This window comes from Clinocottus analis, unplaced genomic scaffold, assembly GCF_023055335.1.
Source record: "Clinocottus analis isolate CAN_PGR_092001 unplaced genomic scaffold, fCliAna1.0.p SCAF_7, whole genome shotgun sequence".
In the NCBI taxonomy this organism is placed as follows: Eukaryota; Metazoa; Chordata; class Actinopteri; order Perciformes; family Cottidae; genus Clinocottus; species Clinocottus analis.
The window spans coordinates 10,676,980-10,701,297 of NW_027176229.1; the positions used below are offsets into that span (position 1 = coordinate 10,676,980).

Here is a 24,318-nt window from a genome sequence, read left to right on the forward strand (position 1 = left end):
CTTTGTATTGATAAATGGAGCCTAAATTTGATAAAGAGACAATTTACTCGTACGCGGTGTAGGAAGGAAACGGCAGTTATCTTCTCTATTTTTATCCTCTTTGGCTCCTTCCTACCGATCCAACTCCAAATTAGATGGATAGAAAATGACACACAGCACAAATTTTTTTAAATTGTCAAAGATTTGCTGTTAACTCTCAGCGTTCCTCTTCGATATCTATCCCTGTGAGTTATTTTGTCACATATAGTATTGAGAGAGTTTATTAAATGTTTTTGAGTAAATATGTACATTTTTGGGGCTGACTGTTAAGCTTTAACAGAGGACCAACAAACACCTGCTCGGTATTTCAGGTCATGTTAACTTGAGCATTTCCTTCTTTTACCCCAGGGAGAATACAAAGAACATCGGCTTAGAGGATTTTTGAAGAAGCGGTTTCGAACCTTGCATTTTGATGACTACAGGCACTTGAAATCCAACGCTTTGTGAACAACATTGACACTCCCTGCACCGTAGTGATGTTCCTAAACTTCCTCAAGAAGCTGCATGAACGCTAAGCCTCAGTGCGGGAAAGAGGGGCCCTGCAGCTGAGACACTTTCATGGCCAAACTCTGTATGTGTGTTGCCACCTACTGTTACTGTTGTCTGACAATAAACAATATGCTCTTGCGACCACATGGTGGCAAAGGAACAAATTAACCTCAGTAAAAAAAAAGATTATGCGCTTCACCCAGGGAACCCTCGACAGGTGTGTGCACAAAGTCTTTAGCACTAATCGCTGGCAGGTTTGTTAGAGGAGAGGTAAAGTAGATTATTCATGAGCACATGGCTCAAAAATGTATTAGTAAATTGAGCGTGTTTTGAAAATAGCAAGATAGACGTTTAGCCACATTAGAGGGATTCTGAGCAGCCTGTCATGTGTTCAGGGAACAATGCTTTATTGATCGGGTGACTGGACGTAAAAATAATAATTGTCCTGAATGTCACAAAATTAGAATAATCAAACCTTAATTAAATTACTGCATTCTGTTTTCCACTTGAGAGGAGGAAGTGCTCTCACTATGGCGAACAAATTCTCCCAGGACTGTGTGCATCTCTGTTTACATTTACACAAGGGCCTCTGTTTGCCTCCATACATGTGTAAAGCTGCACTCATGCATCTGCTGTAATGTGTCCCACTGATTCCTAACTCAAGAGTCCTGTGTAGGCATGTGATGCACTGCTGCCACCTAAAGACTGGGTTTGAATCTACAATTTTTTTGGTCTGCAATCATACAGCTAACTGTACACACAACTGCAATTGCTTTAACTGCAGTTGTGTGTATCCTGAAACATTCAATGATTCACATCGTTTTAACAGAATCTCTGGTTTGCGCTATCATTATGGTCACCAAAACAGCTGTAAAAAGAAACTGCATTATCTGATTTTCCCTTTCACTGAATGTTGCTTTTTCATTGAAGTCAGTTAATAAATATCCAATGTACAATGTCATTATGATATGCTGTGTTCAAAATTAAACACAGTTATGTGTTAAAAATGTTATCCTTGAAAGAGAGCACACCTCATCAGCTCTCAGGGCGAGCCATCTGTCACCAAACCCAGACACGGCAGGGGTTTGTTTGCTAAACAGGACAAAGGCAACGGTTACAACCAGATGCTGTAACAGTAATGAAGTAGTTTTTTTTTTTTTTTTTAAATCGGATTGCTGCTGTTTTGGACTAATGTGCCATATGGACAATGTAAAAACTAAAATCAAACTGTTAGTGTTGGTAAAATATTTTGTTGATCACCTTTAGTCAGTAAGAACGCCAAACAAAGATAACAAATTGTAATCAAAGTCTTAACCTCTGGTTTGCTTGTTTATTTATTTGTGGATCTCTTTTGGAGTACCTGAACTGGATACATGTTTTGTGAGGGACATTTTAGCTGCAGTTCAAGGACAGAGCGACAGGCGGAACCATCGTTACCCTCCTGCGTAGTAAAGGGGAATGAAAACACTGTCGGACTTGCGTAACTGACGTAACAGAAGCTTCCTGCTGTAAACGATACAACTGTCGTGAGTGTCTGGGGTGAGTGTATTACAACTTACCTTGTTAAAGTAATTTATCTCAAACACTTAAATTCCTAGTTTAGAATTTAAATGAGCGATGCATTGAGCCACCTATGCTGGTGCCCACTGTGACGTAAAAACACGCGCCTGCTAAGTTAACTAGTTAGCTCGCGAGCGTTACGATACGACCAATAACTTTTTTTTCTTTGAACGTTTTGAAGTTCAACGTTAGTTGCTTGAGCCAAAATGACAAAGATACATTCACTAAGATCATAAAATATGCAAAGCGCAAGTTAGCGTGAAGTGTCACCTATTTTTGTAAAACATTTGGCAGCAGAAATCAACATCACGTTAACCCTCATAGGCTACAGTGGAACACGTTTTTATGTTATACAAAATGTGATGCTTTATTCCACCAGTTGTTTTTTTTCTTCAATTTATTTGTCAATCAATGTGTTTCAAACCCATGATACTTCATATCATGGGTTTATTTTATACGTACCCATATCTCACAAGAACTCCAGTAAACATCACTCAATTGCAGCCTATACACTTTGAATATATATATTTTTTAAAAAGAATAGATAGATACAATATTTGCCATCGGTCCTTTAAAGTTTTTTTAAGCAAGTTGATCTGAAGAGAAGCCTGAGATATGACTTGTGTTCTCTTGTACACTATTTTTTAAGTTCTGGCTTTTCAGAGTTGTGAAAAGTAAGGGAGCCATGCCTTTCCTCCATGGGTTTCGTCGGATCATATATGAGTACCAGCCACTAGTAGATGCTGTCATGTGTGTTGTTGGACCTGAGGAAGCAGACGGTAGTCACGAAGACAGGTAAAGTGAAGCCACCGTATTGTTAAATAATTATTTTCTTGTTTGCAGAATTAAATTTGAGTGTTTTATTTATTTTAGGAAGCTTTTTGGAAGCACTTTATAATAACTACACGCTATTTAGCGTTTGCAAATAATGAGTAAATACTTAATTCATCATTTATAAATCATTGCTCCAACATGAACACTCATTTTTAACTCATTAGTATGCAACACATTTATAGTCCTTACTTTAGATGAGATTACACTAAATATTTAACTAATCCTAAACTAACAAGTAGAAACTACTTAAACATAATAGTCAAGCTTATTAATGAAGAATGAAACATTTAGAACTGTGTTTATGAATTGCATACTAATGCATTACTAATGAGTGTTCATATTGGAATAATGCTTTATAAATGCTGAATTAAGTGTTTACTCATGCTTTACTAATCCTAAATAGTGTGTAGTTATTCTAAAGGGCTACCAGTTTGGTTTGTGATGGAGGTGATGTATATTTGATGGCCTCGTTGACAGTGACAAAACTAACCTTTCCTAATTTCTCATGCAACTGGAAAATGTAGGTATGTTTAAATGTTCAATTGTTTGTGACACTTTATTGTACTCCGGCTGTAGTATCATAACCGCTGTACGTATGATAGAAACACTGTTTGGTTGAAACAGTGCCACTTTCTGTTCCTGTGCCCAGAGTCAGAAGCCCTGAGGATCAGTCTGGAGTGTGTGGCTCTCTAGCTGAGCTTCTGGAGCAGGAGTCCCAGTCCGACGTGTTTGTAGAAGGCATCAGCTATGCTCTGTTTAAGGTGGCAGAGCGGGGACTGGTGAATGCAGCTGAAATCCTTCTACGCTATGGAGCTGATCTAAATTTTGAAGGTGAGAAATTATTTGTTAGTGGGCTGTAAACACACAGTACAAACATTTATTAAAATAACCAAGCACCTAAAATAGGACTAGCCAACCAGCGAAACCAACACATTAATATTGGTTTCTCTGGCTATTCCACTTTATTCTTCTTGACTTACGGTGCACTGTTTGTAATTTGTCATTTGAGCAATGAGTGTTGATCATTTTAAGCAAAAATACTATTTTTGCAAATGAGATGCAGTGCAATCTAGAAATATATCTATATCTCAGACTTGTTTCTGTAGCAGGAGGTGTATCATTTCTTAGTAATAGCCAAACACTCTTTGAGGTGATAACACAACAACTTTTTTCCAAATAGAAATATCTTTTTGCTGTGATGCCTAGACCTCTACAATTAGCGTCCATCTCGCTCCAGTTTTAATGGGTGATTGTTAGTCTCTGCTCTATGCACAACACATTGTCGTATGGAATCATTAAGACCAGTTAATGACAGGTTTAACTTCAAAACATAAGTAGACCTGCCATTTTCACACAGACATATTGAAAATTGAGTGAGTTGTCATCCATATACACTTAAGAGAATAGGTGTCCCTTCAGCAAATTGCAATGGAAAGAGCAGCATGTCTGTCAGTGGTGATAAAACCTACCATACCAGTGCTTAGCCAGACTCTGCTGTGGTGACCTCTGGTGGGAGTAAAAATCTCTTTCCCCAGGGACATAATTAGGGAAACCTGGCAGAGGCAGCTTCATTCATCTTTTACATTTCTTGACTGCTTTTTCTCTGGAAAGTTAACGCTGACAAATTCTCTCTTGTAGCGTGCAAGTTTCTTTTTCAGTCATTGTCATACTTTTCCTTCCTGTTTAAGAATAGCTTGTGCTATTTATTTGACAGGCACTCTGCTGAAACAAGAGCATATATATTTTAGATAGTTACTAATCACAAATGTGGAACTTAATCTGGACACCGATTATAATGTTTACATAAAATAGAAACAGAACTATTTATTGCCATGTATGCTTTCACATACAATGATTTTTTCCTGGCGGGAGGTGCATACATTTAACATTTAGACAAACATTTAACAGTAAATGAATCAGTTAAAGGTGCATGCATTCAGTAACATTCAGTTTGTGTTTCACTGGGAAACCTCAGTCAGGTGCAATTCAGTTGCATGTCAAATTGAGGATTAACTTACTTAAGGTTTATTATGTGCTTTTATTTTGGAGTACTGCCAACTGCAAGAGGTGAGAGAGCACACAACATCTTGAGAAAACATATGCTGCATTTCAGACACTTGGTTATTAACAAAATCCTTTCATACATTGAAGAAACAGTACTATTTTCAAGAAATCTTAATCCATCAGATTGATATATTTCAAGTCTGTGATACAAAATAATTTTGTTAATGTGAATGTGTGTCTACCCTCCAGACCCAGTCTCTTACTACAATCCTCTACACATAGCAGTTTTGAGGAACAAGCCAAACATGGTGAGGCTGTTGGTCGGGCATGGAGCAAGTGTTGAAAAGAGAGACAGGGTGAGACAACTGCCAAACGTGGATTCATGTCCTCTCTTGTTTTTGTGGTTCCCTCTTTCGTTTTCTCAATGTTCCATATCAATGATATACATTTTACTTGTTAGATCCATGAGAGCAGTCCTTTGGATCTTGCCGGTGAGGAGTCAGAGAGGCTCACCTGCCTGCTCGCCCTGCTGGACCTGGGTGCTGATGTGAATGCAATGGATAAACATGGTACATTTAAATTACCCGGCCTAAATAAAAAAATGTGAATTCTTCTACTTATTCCTCCATTCTGAAAACTGATTGCTTTGCTCTTGACTCCAAAGGAAAAACCCCTTTGCTTCATGCATTGGCAAGCAGCGATGGACTCACTGTGCACAACATAGAGAACATCCAGCTTCTACTTCAGAGAGGTACTGACTGTAAATCACTGTTCACTTTTCCTTCTTGTCCACTTTCAAATACCTTCTCAATGTTAAATCACGACATCAGTATGTATACCGGCCTTGTATGAATTTTGAGATCAAAGTAAACTGTCAGTGGTTTTCAGGCTAAAATATGCAAATACAATTTTTAACGCACAACTAAATGGAGCCAAACCAATCATTTTTTTTTTCTTTTTTTTTTTTTAAGTCAGATGTTTTATAGACAATTTTCTTAAAGGATTTTGAATGTTGATACATATTTTGATTTCTTCAAGATGAGTTCCTTGACTGTGACGATTTCAAATATAACTGTCCATTAAAAGACAAATGGCACAAAGACTAATATTTTTTTAAATTTTGTATTCATTTATTTTCATTTGATGGCAATAAAATAAAAAATAAATTTGCATGTATTGTTTGTAGACTTGGAATAGAAGGACATCAGGAGACCTTCTTTGATTTAGCACTTCTTTCCCCCTAACCTTTCAAAGTCCACCAACTTTATGGAAGTACTAAATTGCTGGAATACCCCTTAAATGTAAGCCACAAAGTCTTTTTAAAGCAGCTTTCTGAAGTAGCTTTGTGATAAAGGACCTAAACAATTACTCTTTTGTTAAACAAGTCACTGATATATGGTGTGATCATTTCAATGAGGTACATACACTCTAAGGTCCATGTAATGATTGTAAATGTGGTTCTAAGCGATGCTTTCTTCACTACAGGTGCCGACGTTAATGCTGCTACTGTAGACGGTGAAACAGTTGAGGCCTCTTTGGTGTTTCTGGTGAAGGAGGCTCTTGAGGCTAATACAGAGGACGCTGCAGAGATCGGTAACTTCTGCGTGAAAACCACGCAGCTACTACTGGCTCATGGTGTGGACCCCAGCTGCTGCCTGAATGAGGATGGCGAGCCCTCCCTGACACAGACAAGCCTGGAGCACTTTGACCTGCTCTTCCCTTTGGCTCTGCTCCTAATCCAAAGCGGAGCCTCTTTTGTTTGCTCCTATCACGGCGAATCCTGTTGGTCAGGTTACAGCCTTCTTTCTCAGCGGCTGCAAACAGCCCTGCAGCAGTGCTCTGATCAAAGTTACAATTCTGAGCTTTTGGAGCAAGCAGAGGTGTTGCTCGACTTCGCGAGGGTAGATGTCCCTATGCTGCATCTGCCTCTCAGGATGGAGCTCCCTGTGGCTGGTGGGGACCCTCACCCCTATGCTCAGGCTCTAGTAGACCTGCATGACCGTGTAATACAGCATGAAGCGAGCCCCCCTGCTCTTCGATGCCTTTGTAGGGCATTCATAAGGAGCCACTTACAACCTTGGCCCCTGGCAGACAGAGTCAAAGCCTTGCCATTACCCGACAGACTGAAAGACTTTATTCTTCCTGAACACACATATACCCCAAAGCCTGGTTGGGACTGCTTCAAGCCCCAACATAGCCAGCGTTGACAATTTAGGCCTGTAATAATGTGTATGTCTGGCCATAAATGATTCTTAAAACTAACAAACCATTGAGGCCTTTGTTTACTTATTATTGTTGTTGTATGTGCCAAATGAACAAACAGATGTGGGTGTATTTACTTTATGACAAAAAGGTATGTCTGCAAAAGTTCTCACTCTTATGATTAAACTCCTGAACGAGTGAGTCATATTGGTGTGAACGGATGTGCAATACAACATGAAAGCCACCAGATGGCAGTGTTGATCTTGTGTCTCAAAAGCACCTCAGCTGTCAGGGTCAAAGATTTAGTTATTCACAGTGCTGCCTATTTAGGTTGTTCCAGTGCAGTAGGCTCCATCTATATTTCATCTACTCAACGTGATAGTGTTGTGTGGTACCCCCCTGCTTAATATGAAGTTGGACCAATAAAACAGGCATGTGTCTTGCCATCAGTATCCTAATAGCTTGTTCAATCCAGTATCTGTTTGTCGTTCTTTTATGTTTGTCAACATGTTACAGCGTGACACTGACCAGGTAGTGGCAGTGCAGTGCTGAATATGACTCAAACTCTCTGGCTACTTGTATGCAAGGAAATAATTGTTTCTATATTTACCTCGTGGTTGTGTTCATACACCAAGCATCACTCGAGTGTATGAAGCAGGAATATAATGCTGCAACACGGCAGGAAGCCTGTAGATGTTTTGACATGGTTTAACTGTGACATCATGGAGCTGCAGTGGCTGCTGGCGTGGAAAGTTTTGCCAAGCATTCTTAATGCTTATGTTTAAATTCAAATGAATTTAGGGACCCCTGTCCTCTTTTTTTTTTCTTCATGTTTTGCTCTCCAACATGTACAAACCCTCCTCTGCACATCCCGTCTTTGGTCACAAACGAGCCGTGGCTCAGAAAAACATGCTATGATGGTACAGGAACACCATAGAGTGCATGTGTGTTTGATTCCATGTGTGTGTGTGATGAGCAAACTAAATAGGACATTGTGTTACACAACTAACCCCTTCCTGACATTGCTGAAGCTGGAGAGGCTCCAAGGCTTGCAAGCGCTCCAGCTCCTCTTGGTTATCTAGGTCACAGCCTCTGAGGAGAAGAGCCTCAGCAGCAGCAGCAGCAGCAGCAGCCGCCCTGCATGACACACGCTTCACTCTCCTGTCTGTCTCAATCTCTTGACAAAACCTCAACACTGGCCCTGGTCGAATGAGGAAGAGAGAAGGAGGGAGGGAGGGGGTTGCAGGAGGCAGAGCCGTAAAAAAAAAAACAAAGTTACAGAGACGGCATATGTGGAGTGGTTGTGGGAGCACTCATGGAGGACGCATGGAAATGAAAATGGCAACGTTGTATTACATTTAAACAATACACTACATAGCTGTAGGGACATAATCCACCCAACCAACAATCACAACAGTGGGGGAAGCAGTCTTCTTCTGGAGAGTCCAATCCCTGCTAGTGGAAGGTGATAGAATAGAGATAGTGGGGGGAGGGTTTAAGGCAGTTCCTCCATCCAGCATTTATTGGAAAACAGTGCGAGTGAAGCTCGGTACTGAAATTAGTTATTGATCCATTCTCTCCCTGAAGCCCATGGGTCTTTCCCACCACACCTGCTCATTCTCTCATAGCCTTTTCTTTCACTGCAACCCAGTGTGTCTTTCAGCCGTTGCATAGAGCTTCTGTGCCTTTTTTGCTTGGGTGGTAGATTGTCTTACAATCATCTCACAGTCATAAAATATGATCCCGGTAATATTCTACGAGAAAGTTTAATACTTATAAAGACAAAAAAGATGATTTTTGGAGGGCAGCAAACAGCTCAAGACTTTGGTTGACAAGGTAACCTGTTTAAATGCTTCAAAGTCAACAAAGTTTACACAATAATTACAAAATAGAATTTTGAAATGAAATCCTTACATACAATGCTTGAAGAACTGTGGACTCGAGTCCCAATTTAAATTACTTTAGACTCGACTTTACAAAATAACAGAAAGACTGGCCCTGCACTTTAACTCCTGACTTTACTTGGACTTGAGCTTTTTGACTTAAAGTACTTGATTCCAATCCCGAAAAATGAAAAAGTATGTGATTTAAGAAGTAAATTAATATCACCAATCAACTAACAATTTATCCACACCTGATGATCTCATGAGTCATGCTTGTTATAACAAACTTGTTTTCGCAAATAAATACACATAATAATACAATTCAAATTACTTTTGTAGAACTTGAAAATGTAGGACGTGTAGACTTTGTTCAAAACAATGACCGAGTCCCAACTCTGCATGCTTGATATGTTGCCCTCTTTATTTGAAAGTATTTTTATTAGTTATTATTTATTTCCCTAATCTGTTTCCATGTTAGACTACTAAGTATGTGTTGCTTTTCATTCCCAATTCTGGGTCTTAGCCACTCCCTGACTCCATCATCACCCTCAGCTGTACAGACTATTGAAGCTGCACAGACTATGAACAAAAACATAATAAATGTATGCAGTACAGGGACATTTAATACCACATGTTGAAGGATAAAACCACAAAACAAATTTTACTTGAGACACTTGGTTCTTTTCAAGTACTGCAAAGCAGCTATGAGCATAAAACCTACAGAGCAAATCCATTTTTCAGTGTATGCAGTTAGACAATAAGAGTTTTGATTTAATATTCACTGGAATATTTTTTCAAAAATATTTTCTCGTTTTGTTTTTTTCATGTTGTTTGCTGAGTTCCTAGTCTGCCCTTAACCTTTTCATTCACCACTGTGTCACCAACTGAAAGACATTGTGGTCTGTCCCCGGCCTTTTCTTCTATTGAGCGCAGCTCTTGCAGAGTATGTCTCTCCTTGTCTTCCCGTAGACATCGTCTAGACACGGGATGATTGCAGACATCACTGAGCACTCAGCTGCTGCCTGAAACCTCATGGGAGTTTGGGTGGACTTTGGAGGGAGATGGCCGGCATCAGTGGGGGTTGGGTGTTGGGGTCACACTCACTCCCCTTTTAGATAGTGTATTTATGTGTTTGCACATACATCTACGAGCTGTATGTGTCTGTTGGTGCGATGACAAACGTGGATTCTGATGTGAGTGGGAGAGAGAGAAAAGAAAGACAGAAAGGGCGCGTAGACATTGAAGCACAGTGTTCATAACCGCAGATGTGGTGACTTCATCTGAAAAAAATGTACCCTGTCCTATTGCTCTGCTTGCCTTCATGGAGCGCACCAAAATGAATGGCTACTAATGTTAAGACGAATAAAAGCAAACTCTCCCTGGGTATCAATGTATTGTGCACGTTCCGTTCAGCATATTTTATCCCGTGAAGGATTGTTGCTGTTTGGCTCAGGCACTGTCAAATGTAAAGCTTCAACTGGGTGTGGGGATGTGTTTACGTGGGGGTGTTTTTTGAGAGATGGTTGCAGATCGCAGGGTTCAATCAGTGCTAATCTCAGAGGGGTTGGATTGGATGCAGGATAAGTGTGGCCTGTTGGGGCAGGCCACCTTTTCCTTCTGCTCCAGGTGTTGTTTCCTCCTTCAGACTGACACGTGCTGACTGCTGCGCTCATCAGCCTTTATAACGCTTTAAGGCTATATTGAGGGGGTCTTTTTGTATTCCCTCTATTCCATTCAGGGAAAATACGTCAAGATTCAAATGCCATACTTGTTGGGAAATGGAGAGAGATTGTCTTTTCCACAATGCCTCTACTTTTTTATTCACTATTGTGTTCCCTGCAACTCTCCCCGAATGTGTTTTCCATAGTTTCCTAGTTCTTTGTTGAACTTTGGTGTTGTTCAAAATCCTTTCGAAGACAGCTCCAACGAGCAAAGAAACTATAGTGCGACACACTACTATTAACACAAAGCTGTTCTTGCTCTGTGAAGGGGAATCGTTTCAAAGTGTAGCACACAAAAAAAGTTACGGTTCCATACTTTCGACTCCTATTTTAGAAGCACACAAATCCACCACCCTCTACAGTTCTACAACTGACGCCATTTCACAGAAATTCCAGACAACTGGCGCCGGAGCTCTGCCTCAAGAAGGACATGATGAATAGGACACACCCTTGGTATGCTAGTGAATGGTAGAGTATATGGCACACTGCAGTGGTGCAGCCTAGATTCATTACAGCCTCTCGTCCTCGCTCTTTAGAGTGTCGTTTTCTCTGCTTTTCTCCTCCTGCGTTTCAAGCTGCTCGCCTATTTTTAAAAGCTTGAATTTGAGGCAAATGCACTGAGGCACCAGTAAGGCGAGCTACAGCTCTTTCCAGCACTGGTTCCTGATCCACCTCTTTGTTGTGGTCTATGCATGCCTGCTCGAGTCACATGACTGCGTTTCTATGGCAACTCGGGTTTGAGTAATCATTTGCGTTACGACCTTTATTCCCTTGAGAAAAGGGGAGGGGGAGGTTAGACTGAGCCTGTAGAAAGAGGGAGCAAGAGGAAAGAGAAAAGACAAGCAGAAGGGGAGCGGCGGCGAGGCACAGGGAAAGAAAATGGGCAAAAACAGCGACAGTGGAGGGAAAATGTAGCTCTTTCTTGCCTTTCATATTTTGTATTTTATCTTTTTCTCTTCATACCACATGCAACCCCTGCCAACGCCTTATTCAGTAGTTGGGGTGGGGGAGAAGAAAGGCAGCCACTAAACACTGGGTTGTGTGCTGCAGTTTCACCATAATATATTTTCTGTTGTGTGACTCACTCACTGACGAGGACAGGCCAGTGAGCAGAGAGGCAGCAGGCATACATGTTTCATAAGGGCCGACGCACACGCATGCGCACCACACACGCACACACACGCACACACACACACACACACACACACAGAGAGAGAGACACACACACACAGAGAGAGAGACACACACACGGAGAGAGAGAGAGACACACACACACACACTCCCCTTCACTTCTTCTTGGCGGAAAAGCAGCTCTGTGCCACATGTGCAGGTCTCAGCAGAAACAGATTCTGTATGTTCCTGTTTCTTGCTCTCCCGGCTGCGTTGTCATGGTTACCGAGCTAGTCCACCAAGGCACACAGCTCCTCTCTCCCTCCTCCCTCCTCTCTTCTCTCTTCTCTCTCCCCTCCCCCTCCCTCTTCCTCTCCCTCACCGCCCCCCTCTCCCCCTCCTCCCTGCTTTCCCTCTCCCCCCTCTTCCTCTTCCTCTCATTCCCTCTCCTCATTGCCTCCCCTCTCCTGCCCTTCCCTCCCCTCCCTCCCTCTCCTTCCTCTTCCCCCTCCCTCTTCTCTCCCTCCCCCCACCCTTTCCCTCTCCCTCTCCTCTCCTCCCTGCCTCACCTCTCCCTTTCCCCTCCCTCCCTCTCCTATCCTCCCTGCGCTCCCTCTTCCCCTCCCTTTCCCCTCTCCTTCCCTCTCCCCACCCCACCCTACCTCCCTCTTCCTCTGCTCTCCTCTCCTCCCTACCTTTCCTCTCCTCCCTCCCCCTCCTCCCTCTCTACCTTTCTTGCCACCGTTGGGTGATTTAACCCATCAGTTGGGTTATGTCATCTCATAGATGGAGTTTCAAGCTCCCACATCTCCTAAATGGAGTTTTTCAGTTTGGACTTGTGTCCCAATTGGATTGTAGTTTGAGAAAATGGAATGTGTGTGTGTGCGTGTGTGTGTGTGTGTGTGCGCGTGTGTGTGTGTGTGTGTGTGTGTGTGTGTGTGTGCGTGTGTGTGTGTGTGTGTGTGTGTGTGCGTGTGTGTGTGTGTGTGTGTGTGTGTGTGTGTGTGTGTGTGTGTGTGTGTGTGTGTAGGTAAATGGGTGTCTTTTGTGGGTGTCTTTTGCGGGTGTCTTTTCCCAGCAGTGAGGGGGATCCAGCATTGACAGGAGGTGGCTCGACCAGGGGGGCTGGTGATAGACACTATGGGGGTTGTGTGGTGGTTGTGAAGGTGGTGCTGGCTGCTTCCAGGTGCCTGCGACTGGGGCTGCATATGAATGAGGGGCCCCGGTTCTCCAGAGATGGCTAAAACCAGAGACCGGTGGAGCCTGGCTGGTTGAGAGGCCCCCACAAGCTGCTGACAGGAGCTGGAGCTAGCCATCACGTTAATTAGCGTTTTTACTCTAGCAGCAGCGAATAGGGGGAGTGGGTTAGAGAGGGATGTGGGGGTGGTATATGACTCATAGACACAGTATGGTTTATTCATGATGGAGGAAGGGGATGTGCGTGTGTGTGCGTGTGTGTGTATGTGCGCGAGTATGTGTGTGCGCGAGTGTGTGCATGTGTTATTGAGAGAGAGAGAGAGAGAGAGAGAGAGAGAGAGAGAGAGAGAGAGAGAGAGAGAAAGGAAACAGACATTTGATTTGCACACAATTCTCTGTATGTGTGTTTTTCTAACCGTGTTTGTGTGTGTGTTGCCTAAGTAGATCATTGATTGGCACCAAGCCACGATATTATTATGTCTTGGACATAATACCAGGCATCTATTGTTGTTTTCATTGAGTTTTTCCTTTGAGAATTTTAAAATACATACTGAAATGAGGTGGGACTACATATTTTCCGTGATTTTGTAATACATACAGGAATATTTTTACATGCTATGATAAAGATGATGCAAGCTACTGAAGTAGGAGCCGTTGTATTGTTGATTTGTTTCAGTTTCTACTATTACCGAGACATTATTGATCAGAGGCTTTTGAGGCCTGTCTGGGACGTATCAGACTGATGAAATGGGTTAAAGGTGCCGCTCTCATAGGTGACCCGACCTTGTCTCCGCTGCCTCAGCCTCTGACAGTGATCCTCACCCCCCTGAGGGATGCCGGGATCGATAGACTGGTCTTTTACCCACACCAATCACCCATGACTCCCATATCCAGGTTGAGGAGAGCTGAGGAGAAGAGCTGCTGCAGTAGAAAGTACATTCCAGAAGAAGCATCTCCTCCTCAGTCTGTTAGCTCGCTTCATGCCAGAGCAGGGGTGCAAGAGGTTTGTGTGTTTGTTTGTGTGTGTGTGTGTGTGTGTGTATATATATATATGTAAGTGTGTGTGTGTGTGTGTGTGTGTGTGTGTGTGTGTGTGTGTGTGTGTGTGTGTGTATGTATAAGAGGGTGTAAGGGGGGGTTACATTACAGCTATGCTATTGTCTAATTGTCTCCTCTTATCATTAGTGACAACCATGACCTCTGTTATTGGCATATCTGCATTCTGCCTGCACTGCAGAGCCTCCACCACACTACTCGCAGCATTTTCTCTCCCAAGAGCGGCAGGGCCCATGCCTCATAAATACAAACACAATCTCTCCTACACCTCCTGACTGCAGGACAGGACTCCACACATATCTGCCCGTGGAGCGCAGCCCATTTGCATACATATTAAAGTGACGCCTCAGAAAAAAGGAAGAGAGAGAAAGATGGGGGGAAGAGAGGGGAGGAGGAGAGGGGTAGAGAGAGGGGTAGAGAGAGAGAGAGAGAGAGAGAGAGAGAGAGAGAGAGAGAGAGAGAGAGAGAGAGAGAGAGAGAGAGAGAGAGAGAGAGAGAGAGAGAGAGAGAGAGAGAGAGAGAGTGAGAGAGAGAGAGAGTGGGTATATGCAAACAAGGCTTTCATCTAATATGCAAGAACCGGCATTGCTCTGGCATAAATCTGCATCTGAGCTCAGGCAAAGAGAGTGGAGCCCATTTGACAGTAAATGGGCTAGGGATAGCTGTCAGATGCACAGGGAACACTGTGTTACCCCACTGAGTACAGGGGCGATTGATCAGGATGGCATGACACATATAGCAAGAACTACAAAGTAACAATAGTGCAAGCTAAATAATACCTTTGCATGGTATTCGAGGAAAGGAATGGTGGCTAGACGAACGAGTATGTCAGAAAAATATGGAATGCTTCAAGGAAAAGTTCAATATTTGCTGTGATATGCTTGTTTCTTTTTGGTTATTTTGCACTGAGTAAACAAACCAGTGAAAAAGTGTTAATTATTTAACTTTAGAGGTGCTGGTAGTTGCACTTTGTTATCTTTGGACAAAAGGTTTCCACTCTGTGTGCCAGGCTAAGCTAACTTGCAGCAAGCTACAATGTCATATTTATCAGATGAGATTTACAAAGATGAGAGTGGTATTGGTCTGATCACAGCAAAACAACATATTCCCCTCCTTTCAAGAGAAAACATGAGCATGCTGGCATGCTAAATATAAGCATGTTAACATTGTCATTGTTAGCATTTTATCATGCGAACAATAGCATTGCTAATCACCACGAGCCTTGTTTCTGAGCTTTATGCTCAGCTAACTGGCTGTTGGTGCAGCAATATATTCACCATCGAGACTTTAGGATGGTATAGATCTTTTCATCTAACTTTCGACAAGAAAGCAAAAAAAGTGTTTCCCAAACTGTTGAACAATTTCTTTAAAAAGGGCCTTTGTTCTAAAAGTATACATAGGCCGAGTTTACGTACACTCCATGATGCCATTAAATGCAATGAAATGTATGTATTGTCCTCCAACAGGCAGTTGTTGAGCACTTTTAGAACAATTTTTCACAAGCAAAAGTAAAGCGCATGATGGCAGTGCTAAAGCAAAAAACAAAAACAAAAGTGCACTTGTGAAACTTTACTTACTTTCTTCAGAAACTGAAGTGCTGCCGTGAGCTCTGGGTTTTCCCCTAACTGTGAGTATTTCATGTTGGACACCCTTGAACTCCCTTTCCTGTTTTCCTGCCTGAGCATGTCGCATTGAAGCCCGCCATTCTGTCTGTACAGGTGATCTTACGCACAGGAAATGGAAACTGTGCATGTGTATTATATACGTTTGTGTGTGTCTGTGTGTGTGCAGTGTTAGTGCGTGCGTGTTTAAGAGGGAATAGGGCGGGCGGGCGGGGGAAGAGAGAGAGGGGGGGGGGAGTGAAACAGGATATGTTGGGAATAACACAAAGCACAGAAAGTGTCACATGATCTGAAGCACAGAGTTGATTTATTTGGCTTCAGAAAGAATCTGTTGCATGTGGTTTGGAGGAGAAAATGTTTTCCTTCTTTGCTCTCAATGTGCTCAGACACAACACATGGAAACATTTTCAGGGAGGCCATGGGCCTGTGAATAAAAAGCTCCAGACGTTGTATTTCTTCTCCCTCTTTACACAGTTTTTTCGTTTCTTTTTTTCTTTACTGATTGAATTACATACATCTGCTTGCCATATGTCGAAATTTCCCCCTAATGCATATGTGTGATGCACTCAGGGGCTGTGATGTGCAATTGCTAGATAAGTTAATAGTTTATTTTGGTAAGAATCAACTGTCAGAGTGGTGTATCAAGGGGTGGGCTCTTCACTTTTTTTCTTCAAGTGTGGTGGGGATATATCAATGAACATCCTATTTACAGCCTCTATTTCAGTCTGTAATAAATACTCTTCCACTCACATGAGACAGTTGCAGGTCTGCTCTATTGTCTGCCATGAATATGCTGGAAGGGTTGGTTAAATATTGATAACACCAATTTTCTGCTACCCCCCTCCCGCCCCACACACTCTCTCTCCATCACCACCACACAAACACGTACACGCACACACATCACACACTCATACCAAACCCCCTCCTTCTTTCTCTCCTTCTATCTCGCGGTTATTTCACCCTCACAGTAACCTTGCTTATGCATATTGCATATGTAAATAAAGCACCCCGCCTCTGAAGTAATTGTGTGCATCTTCTTCAGAGCTGCCTATCTCAGCTCCGTGTTTAAGAGGACGCACTATGAAAAGACTCAATTCTCTTTGTTTAGCAGGTGATTCTTTTCTGTTTGGACTCATCCACCAACTTCAAAACTATAGATGTTTTGACAAGAAGAGTGCTCGAAGAACAATTTAAAAAAAAAAATGTAGATAAGATGGAGTTTGTTATGGGCGGGGTTAAGTCCCGTCCAGGATTTCTAGCAGATACACTTAAAATATTTTATCAACCGAAGTAGTATGAAGTAACTTTACCATGCCATATTTAGGTTGAATACTAATAAAGAAACAGATTAAGTGTCAATTGTTAAAAGTTGTTTTAGATTGGTATCATTTATCATTTTTATTTTGTTTGTTTCAGGTCTTAACAAATTGTTTATCAGATGGTCATTTCAAAAACACATTGGTATTTTTTCCTCTTTGTGTCAAGTGAGAGACCAATGCCGGTACAGTTTGTCCTAACAAAGGCTCACATAACCCTACAAGTTATTCAAACTGATAAGAGGCTTTCTCTTTCTCAGTTGTATGTGTGGTAAAAAAAGAAAAGAAGTATTCTCTTCTTAAAACAAAGATTGATTTATTATCTTCATACGCAAAATTATACTGCAAAAATAAAAAAAACCTGCTCAATGTCATTTGGATGGAAAGTACGGCCTAGCTTACTCTCAGTTTTAGATTATTCTTCACTTGTTTGTGGTCAAATCAACTCTGGTATGTCATGAGGGTGTCATTAATGGTGATGATTGAACTAAGTTTTATTGAAGGTGTTGATATAATGGAGGGTCAGGGGTGTAATCACAGCAATAGTAGAATCTATTACAGTCTGGTTGTATTGAATATAATCATTATATAAAAGTTAGTTTTGTGTAAATTCCTAATAATACTATACTATCTGAATTGTACTATAATGTATATACAGTAGAGCAGTTTCTTTGTTTTCTTTGTGAAAACCAAGCTCTTCTCTCTTATCAGGAAGTTGAACTCAAAGTCTTACTTTGAGTTTCAAGCTTGTTGTATGAGGGGAATTTGTTTTTGCCATCTATACGTTTGTGCATTGTCTGTTTATGAACCAAAACCATGTTTTAGTTAACGCATAATATGTTCTGTTTATTTCAAACGAAAGAAAAGCAAATATGATTTTAGATTCAACACGATTTATCAATAATATGGCAAGTTAATTTCACTTTAATTATTTTTGTTATGCACACTAAGCTGATAAAAAGACTGATCAGTAATAAAAGGTTACATTAATAGCCCTATTTTTTAGTTTTTACATTTAACCAGCAAAGACTTCTTTGTCTTATGAGCTAGGCAAGATGATTCCAGTCAACAGGAGTGTGTGCAGCAGTCTTCAAAACTGAAACTCGGCCTATTTGACATTAGGTCTGACCTTTGCCTCCGTCTCTCACAGATTGTAGGTTGTGCTTTCTCCCTTTGTTACGGTTATGTATTTTTTTTCTTCGAGTGTGACATTTTTTTTGTCACTCTTGCAACTCAGTGGCTTTATCATTTAGCCACCCATAATGCAACACTTAATCCAGAACATGATACACAAAATGTTTTTGAAGGGCATGTTGTTTTTTTTCTCTCACCGTTCTTGTTCCCATCTCAGCATTTTTAATATGTTTTTTTAATAATAATTACAAATGTGGTTGTGCTCATTAGAAAAAAACTAAACAAAGCAAGAGCGTGATATATTTTCCCCTTAATGTCACCTTTACCCTATTATACTTTACTATACTATGCTATACTTTACTACACAATACAATCTGCTAATAATCCAGAATTTCTGTTCCATTGTGATTTAGATAGTGGTAGTATTCAAATAATTCCATTGAAGGTGCAAGATCCGAGATTTGGAACATTTTGATTGCCTCTCAACGCCTGTCATAATGGTCAGCTGCTCACAAGTAACAGTGCTAGCAGCGCTAACAGTGCAAACTACAGTGAAAGCACTGACAGAGCTAAAAGTGTTTACCTGAGGGGGAACCTGAGGCTGGGCCCTACCCTCGCGCAACAATACTGTCAGTCAGGACGGTGTTATCACCTGTAACCTCTGTATGAGAGCAGTGACGAGTGGCAGCAGTGAGCTAACCAGTGAGGCATGCTCACATGCACGAACATGCACTATAAGCACGCGCTGACGGCCGGACTATGTCAGCAAAGCTCTGATTATAACGCTTACAGTGAGAGTGTGTCTTTATTCTCTACACAGGTAGACATTACTTCAACAGATCTTTGTGTTATAAATAGCTGTTTGCTGCTATATTAATGTTAAATACAGCACATTTAAAAACATCTATCCAGTAGTACTGCACTACGAATTGCTGCGCTATACCATTAAATACAATGCTATGTCATATCATGTCACGCTGTACCATGAAATATGATATAAATCTGCTCTCTGCCATTTAAAGTATCCCAGAGAGAGCACACATGTTAGACTCCAATTTACACTATTACCAGAGCATGATAACCGTAATAGTGACTGTCTTCCTGATTCACGTATTTGGCAGGAAATCAAAGTCCCATCCAGGTGTTCAGGATGATGTCAGCCATCTGGGTGTGTACACATAAACAGATGTGGAGCATGGATGACAGATAATCTCTCTACAAAGAGCTTTTACCCCGCACATGTGAGAGCGCTGACAATATTTCTATTATCAGAGGCAGTCCTAATGACATCATTGTCATGTCCAAAACAGTACAGTCATAATAAACTCTGTGTGAATGTGTGTGTAAACCTATGTATTATGTACATATGAGTATATGTGGTTTGGTTCTAAGGAAATATTTGTTTTGTCAACGTGTATATTACAGTACAGTGCAGCACGGTGTACTATAGTAGGCTATTGTTCATACTTGTGTAGCATTGTGTATAAGTGAATATTGTTTTCTCCAGAGTTCTTCTCTATCTGTTCTGTTCTATTTTAAGGTGAGGGTTTACAGTGTGCTTCTTAGTGTGCAATCCAAACCTACCATCTTCAGTTTGCCATCATGCTGGTTTTTGGATTCTTCGTTGTTTATACATTTGTATCCTTTTAGTTTTAAGAGTATGTTGATGAATTACATCATTTATTCTATGTTATTAGAATAATATGTAATTACTCTTTGTATATGTTCCAATCGACTCTATTACATTTCTTTATTCAATTATTTTCTATCACTCTTTAATGCGTTATGTTCTATTCTGTTCTATTGGTTACTCTTTACTATTGTTCTATTTAACTCTGTTCTATGCTATCACTCTCAATGTACCCCTGTTATTTTCTATTGTTCTCTACGCTATTCTATTTTCCATCACTATGTACTTTGTTTCCATTCTATTTCTCTTTATTCTGTTCTATTCTATTTTATTACACCCAGAGATATTCTATTTTATTCTGTAACTTTCTTCTACATTCCATTATATTTGTTATTGATCTACGATATTCTATTCTATTGTCATACTACAATATTATATATCTATCCTATCACTCTCTGTTCCATTCTACTTTAACTAACTGATATAGTTTCCTCTATTCTCTCTCTCTCTCTCTCTCTCTCTCTCTCTCTCTCTCTCTCTCTCTCTCTCTCTCTCTCTCTCTCTCTCTCTCTCTCTCTCTCTCTCTCGCTCTCTCTCTCTCTCTCTCCTACTCAAATCTACTCTATAACTCTCTACTAATCTACCTTCAATTCTTTTCCATTGCATTACTCTCTGAAACTGTCTGTTCTATTCTGCTCAACTGGTTACTCTTTGCTACTATTCAACTCTGTCCCATCACTCTCTATATTCTATCCTATTAGTTTATATTGTATGTTTTGTTATATTATATTATATTATTCAAATATGTTCTTTTCTCTTCCATCTCTTATATTTTGTATTATCTAATATATTATATTACTCTCCACTTATTATATAAGTCGCTATTCTATTGATTCCTATTCTATTACTCCCATACTCTATTATATGTATCTCTTCTATTATATTCTATTACTCCCTATCTATTACACTAAATTACTTTCTACTCTATTACATTAATTTCTATTACCCTATTGTGTCTAATCAACTTGAATACTCTTTTTTCTAGTCCTTGTATTACCATCTAATATGTTATATTATCTATTATTTCCTACTCTCAAGCATATTCTATTCTATTGTTTTTACTCTATTCATCTCAGATCTATTCTTATTTATTACTCTCTATTGTTGTTGGCTATATTCTATGATTTTATTCTGTGTTCTACTCTGTAAAGTGATATTATGTTGCAGTTAGTTACTCTTTATCATGTTCCATTCTGTCCCAGTGTTTTATTCTAATGCTCTTTATCCTCTAGCATGTTCTAAAATGTTCTACTTTAATGCTTTCTAGTTCATTATATTCTATTACCCTTAAGGATATTATATTAAACTGTCACTTTACTATGTTCTATATGTTATATTGTAATTTAAACATAGTTATATGTCTACGCTATCGCTCTCTACTCTCTACTCTCTTCTTTTCTTTTGTAATTACTAACTGATATATTCTACTCTATTCTACTTATCTCATTTCATTCTGTTTAGTTATACTCCAATCAACTTTACCTCTAATATTGTTGTTTTGTGCTGGTCTACTCCATTCTATAACCCTCGACTAGTCTTTTTCATATCAATTCCATTATATTACTCTCTAATACTGCATGTTCTATTCTGCTCTATTGGTTAATCTTTATTAAATTCTCTTTAACTCTGTTCTACGCTATTGTGTGTGGTGTTTGTTTTATTCTATTAAATTGCTATCCTGTATGCTGTGTTGTATCCTCTATGCTTTCTATTTAGTTATTTTCTATTATGTCATCCTCTGCTGTATTCTATTACTTACTATTCTATTGTGTTATATTACTCCATCCTGGAATACATTGTTTTCTATTACTCTCACTTATCTTCTATGAAATAATATTGCTCTCTACTCTTTTCTATTCTATATTCTATTACTCTCTCTATCTTGTTAGTTTCTATTACTTTCTATTAGGTTATATTCTACTCTATTATATTAATTTCATCACTCTCTGTTATGAGCTGTAGTCTAAGTAGTCTATTACTCTTAAGGAACTTCTATTCTGTTCTATTTAAGTAGACCTACTATTTTCTAATCTATTCCACACTTAATTATCCTACTAATGTAGGATATATTTTATTATTTTCATAGATATTATTCAACTTAATGCCAATATACTCTTGTGTTCTCTTCTATTACTCATAATCTAGTATACTCCAGTATGCTCTTCTCTATTCTGTTAGTCCCAATGCTGTTTTATTATATTCTGTCACTCTCTATACCTCTCCGTTTCTATTCGGTTTTGCTTTATTCCAGTCTACTTTAAAACTCTTTACTATCATTTATTCTGATCTAATTTGTTCTGGTACTTTCTCATATGTTTTATTGTATTTAGTTACTTATTTACCATAATATTTTTTAATATATTATATTACCATGTATTACATTATACTGCAATTACTAACTATGTCCTATCTATTCTGTCCCACTTCTCTTGTTCTATTCTATTCTACTCTGCTCTTTTCTACATGGAGAATAATTGTGATGATTTCTGTCTGCACTGAGATTTTAAAAGCCCAGAACACATTTAGTGAAATGCAGCATGCCCGCTCCTACGTGCATTCTGAATGAGGCTTGTAGTGATATTTGCGTATAACAGAAGCACCGCCTCCCTCTCATTGGACAACGTCTATGTGAGGGCGTGGCAAGGAAAGATGAGAGTTGAAAATCCATGCCCTTACTGGGAAGACATGGAGCGCTATGGACACAGTCTACACGAATCCAGTAGGAATCTCAACTAAAGACATATTTCTTCAGTGAAGAAACAACCGATTTGTGAGACTGAGAGGAAGGAACGGGTTGCCCGGTTGAGGATGGAGTGTACATTTGACGCACAGAATCTGATCTCCATTTCTTTGAGGAAAATCCAAAGCTCCAGGACGCAGAGAGGAGGCATCAAGCTCCACAAGAACTTACTGGTAACATACGTACTGAGAAACGCCAGGCAGTTTTATATGAGCAAAAACTTGTCGCAAACGCATAGGACGCATCAATATGAGGATGTAGCGGCAGTCCGTGAAAGGCAAGAATATTTTGAATTGAATGGGAGCTTAACGGAGTTGTCCGATGACTTCTACTGCAACTTTACAGGGGTTGAGTCGGACACTTGGCACTGCGGAGCGCACCAGCCCAACGGCCAGCCTGCCGAAGTGGCGCACCAAGACGCATCTGCCTGCGCAATGCTTTCACCAAGTGACTCTGACCTCATGGTTTCGGAAGCCTGTTGGAGTTGTGCAGACAAATCCTCCTGGGAGTTACCTATCCCAAACCTACAAGCCAACCAAAAGACTGTCCTGGACTTGGACACGCATGTGGTGACTACTGTCACGAATGGATACTTCCACTCAGACTGTTGCGCGCAGCCTAAACAGCCGCAGGGCGCGCAGTGCTACACTAAAAAGCGAAAGATGGACACAAGTTATCATATTGTTGATCCAGAGTTTTATTTGTCAGACTTTGGGCCAATGCCGTGTAAAAGGATGAGGACTGAGGATGAGTTACATGCAGACTCGGATCAGTTGGACAGCACAAACATCTCCAATCTGATCTCAGTGTTGGGTTCAGGTGGACTATCTGAGTTTGTGAGTTGGCAACAGACGGACCTTGAGCAAATATTCGCCGCTCAAACAATTTGTTTAAAACACACACTGTTAACAGGCAGTGGATGGACCAGAGCAATTGAAGCATTTTGATTTGTATGGTTGTTTTTCTTTGTATTGTTTTCTTTTATTGCTTTCAAATAAACCATGGCACGACTGCAATTCACTCTCTCCTCTGTTATTGAAAAATGTTGATGAAATGTGATTTTATAGAATCATGTACGTTTTTGGATTACTTTTGCACTGTAACATTTCTCGTGCCAATTGATATAATTTGTTCACACGGAATAAATTAATTGTTCCTTCCATTTAAACCTTATTTTCTGGTGATTTATTTGGGGAACTGGAGTCCGTCTTTGGTTTCTTTTCCTGAAGAAATGAGTTAACACTGTTTCTCTGGAAAGACGTTGGACGAGCTCCATCACGTGGCCAAAAAAGAGCTGTGCAGCCTTCTGCATCGTCTCAACGCAGAATATCATTCTGTAAATGTATTATTTATTTCAGGGCCTGCTTTTTAATAAGTAAAACTAACTTGTTTAAAAAAAAACCCACTGATGTATTGGCTTTATATCGCAACTTCAACTCCTGATGAAATATATCATGCACGTGTTGCGTGTGCACAAGAGTGGGTGTATGATAGACATACATCTATGGGGCTTAGGGTTAAAATGACCTTGTATTTTTTTCTCCATTGCTATCATTTCACCAGTAGCTTGGGATACCATACAGGCTATCTGTAATGTATGACAATTGATTGACTACAACTAGAAGATAAACATTAATGCTACTCTACTACTGGAATAGTCTTTTTTTTCCACCTGCTAAAATAAATACAATGATGAACTAAGGAAGCTTATTATTGATGCA

General features: G+C 40.2%; 2 protein-coding genes across 3 annotated transcripts; both read left to right on the forward strand.

Annotated features, from left to right (window-relative positions):
* Positions 1–1,988: 1,988 nt before the first annotated feature.
* Positions 1,989–7,586, forward strand: asb6 (ankyrin repeat and SOCS box containing 6). Of its 2 annotated transcripts, XM_068605387.1 has the most exons (7): positions 1,989–2,067; positions 2,738–2,883; positions 3,572–3,753; positions 5,176–5,282; positions 5,387–5,495; positions 5,591–5,677; positions 6,412–7,586. In XM_068605387.1, the coding sequence occupies exons 2-7, from the start codon at positions 2,774–2,776 to the stop codon at positions 7,131–7,133; spliced, it is 1,317 nt and encodes a 438-aa protein (XP_068461488.1). In that variant the 5' UTR covers positions 1,989–2,067; positions 2,738–2,773; the 3' UTR covers positions 7,134–7,586. The 2 variants fall into 2 exon arrangements, with proteins under 2 accessions (XP_068461488.1, XP_068461489.1); XM_068605388.1 differs by having other exon boundaries at positions 2,041–2,883.
* Positions 7,587–22,540: 14,954 nt separating this feature from the next.
* On the forward strand, positions 22,541–23,747 carry LOC137778991 (immediate early response gene 5-like protein). The gene has a single exon (XM_068566404.1). It carries the CDS (start codon positions 22,666–22,668, stop codon positions 23,542–23,544), a length of 879 nt encoding a protein of 292 aa, XP_068422505.1. The 5' UTR covers positions 22,541–22,665; the 3' UTR covers positions 23,545–23,747.
* The last annotated feature ends 571 nt before the right edge of the window (positions 23,748–24,318 follow it).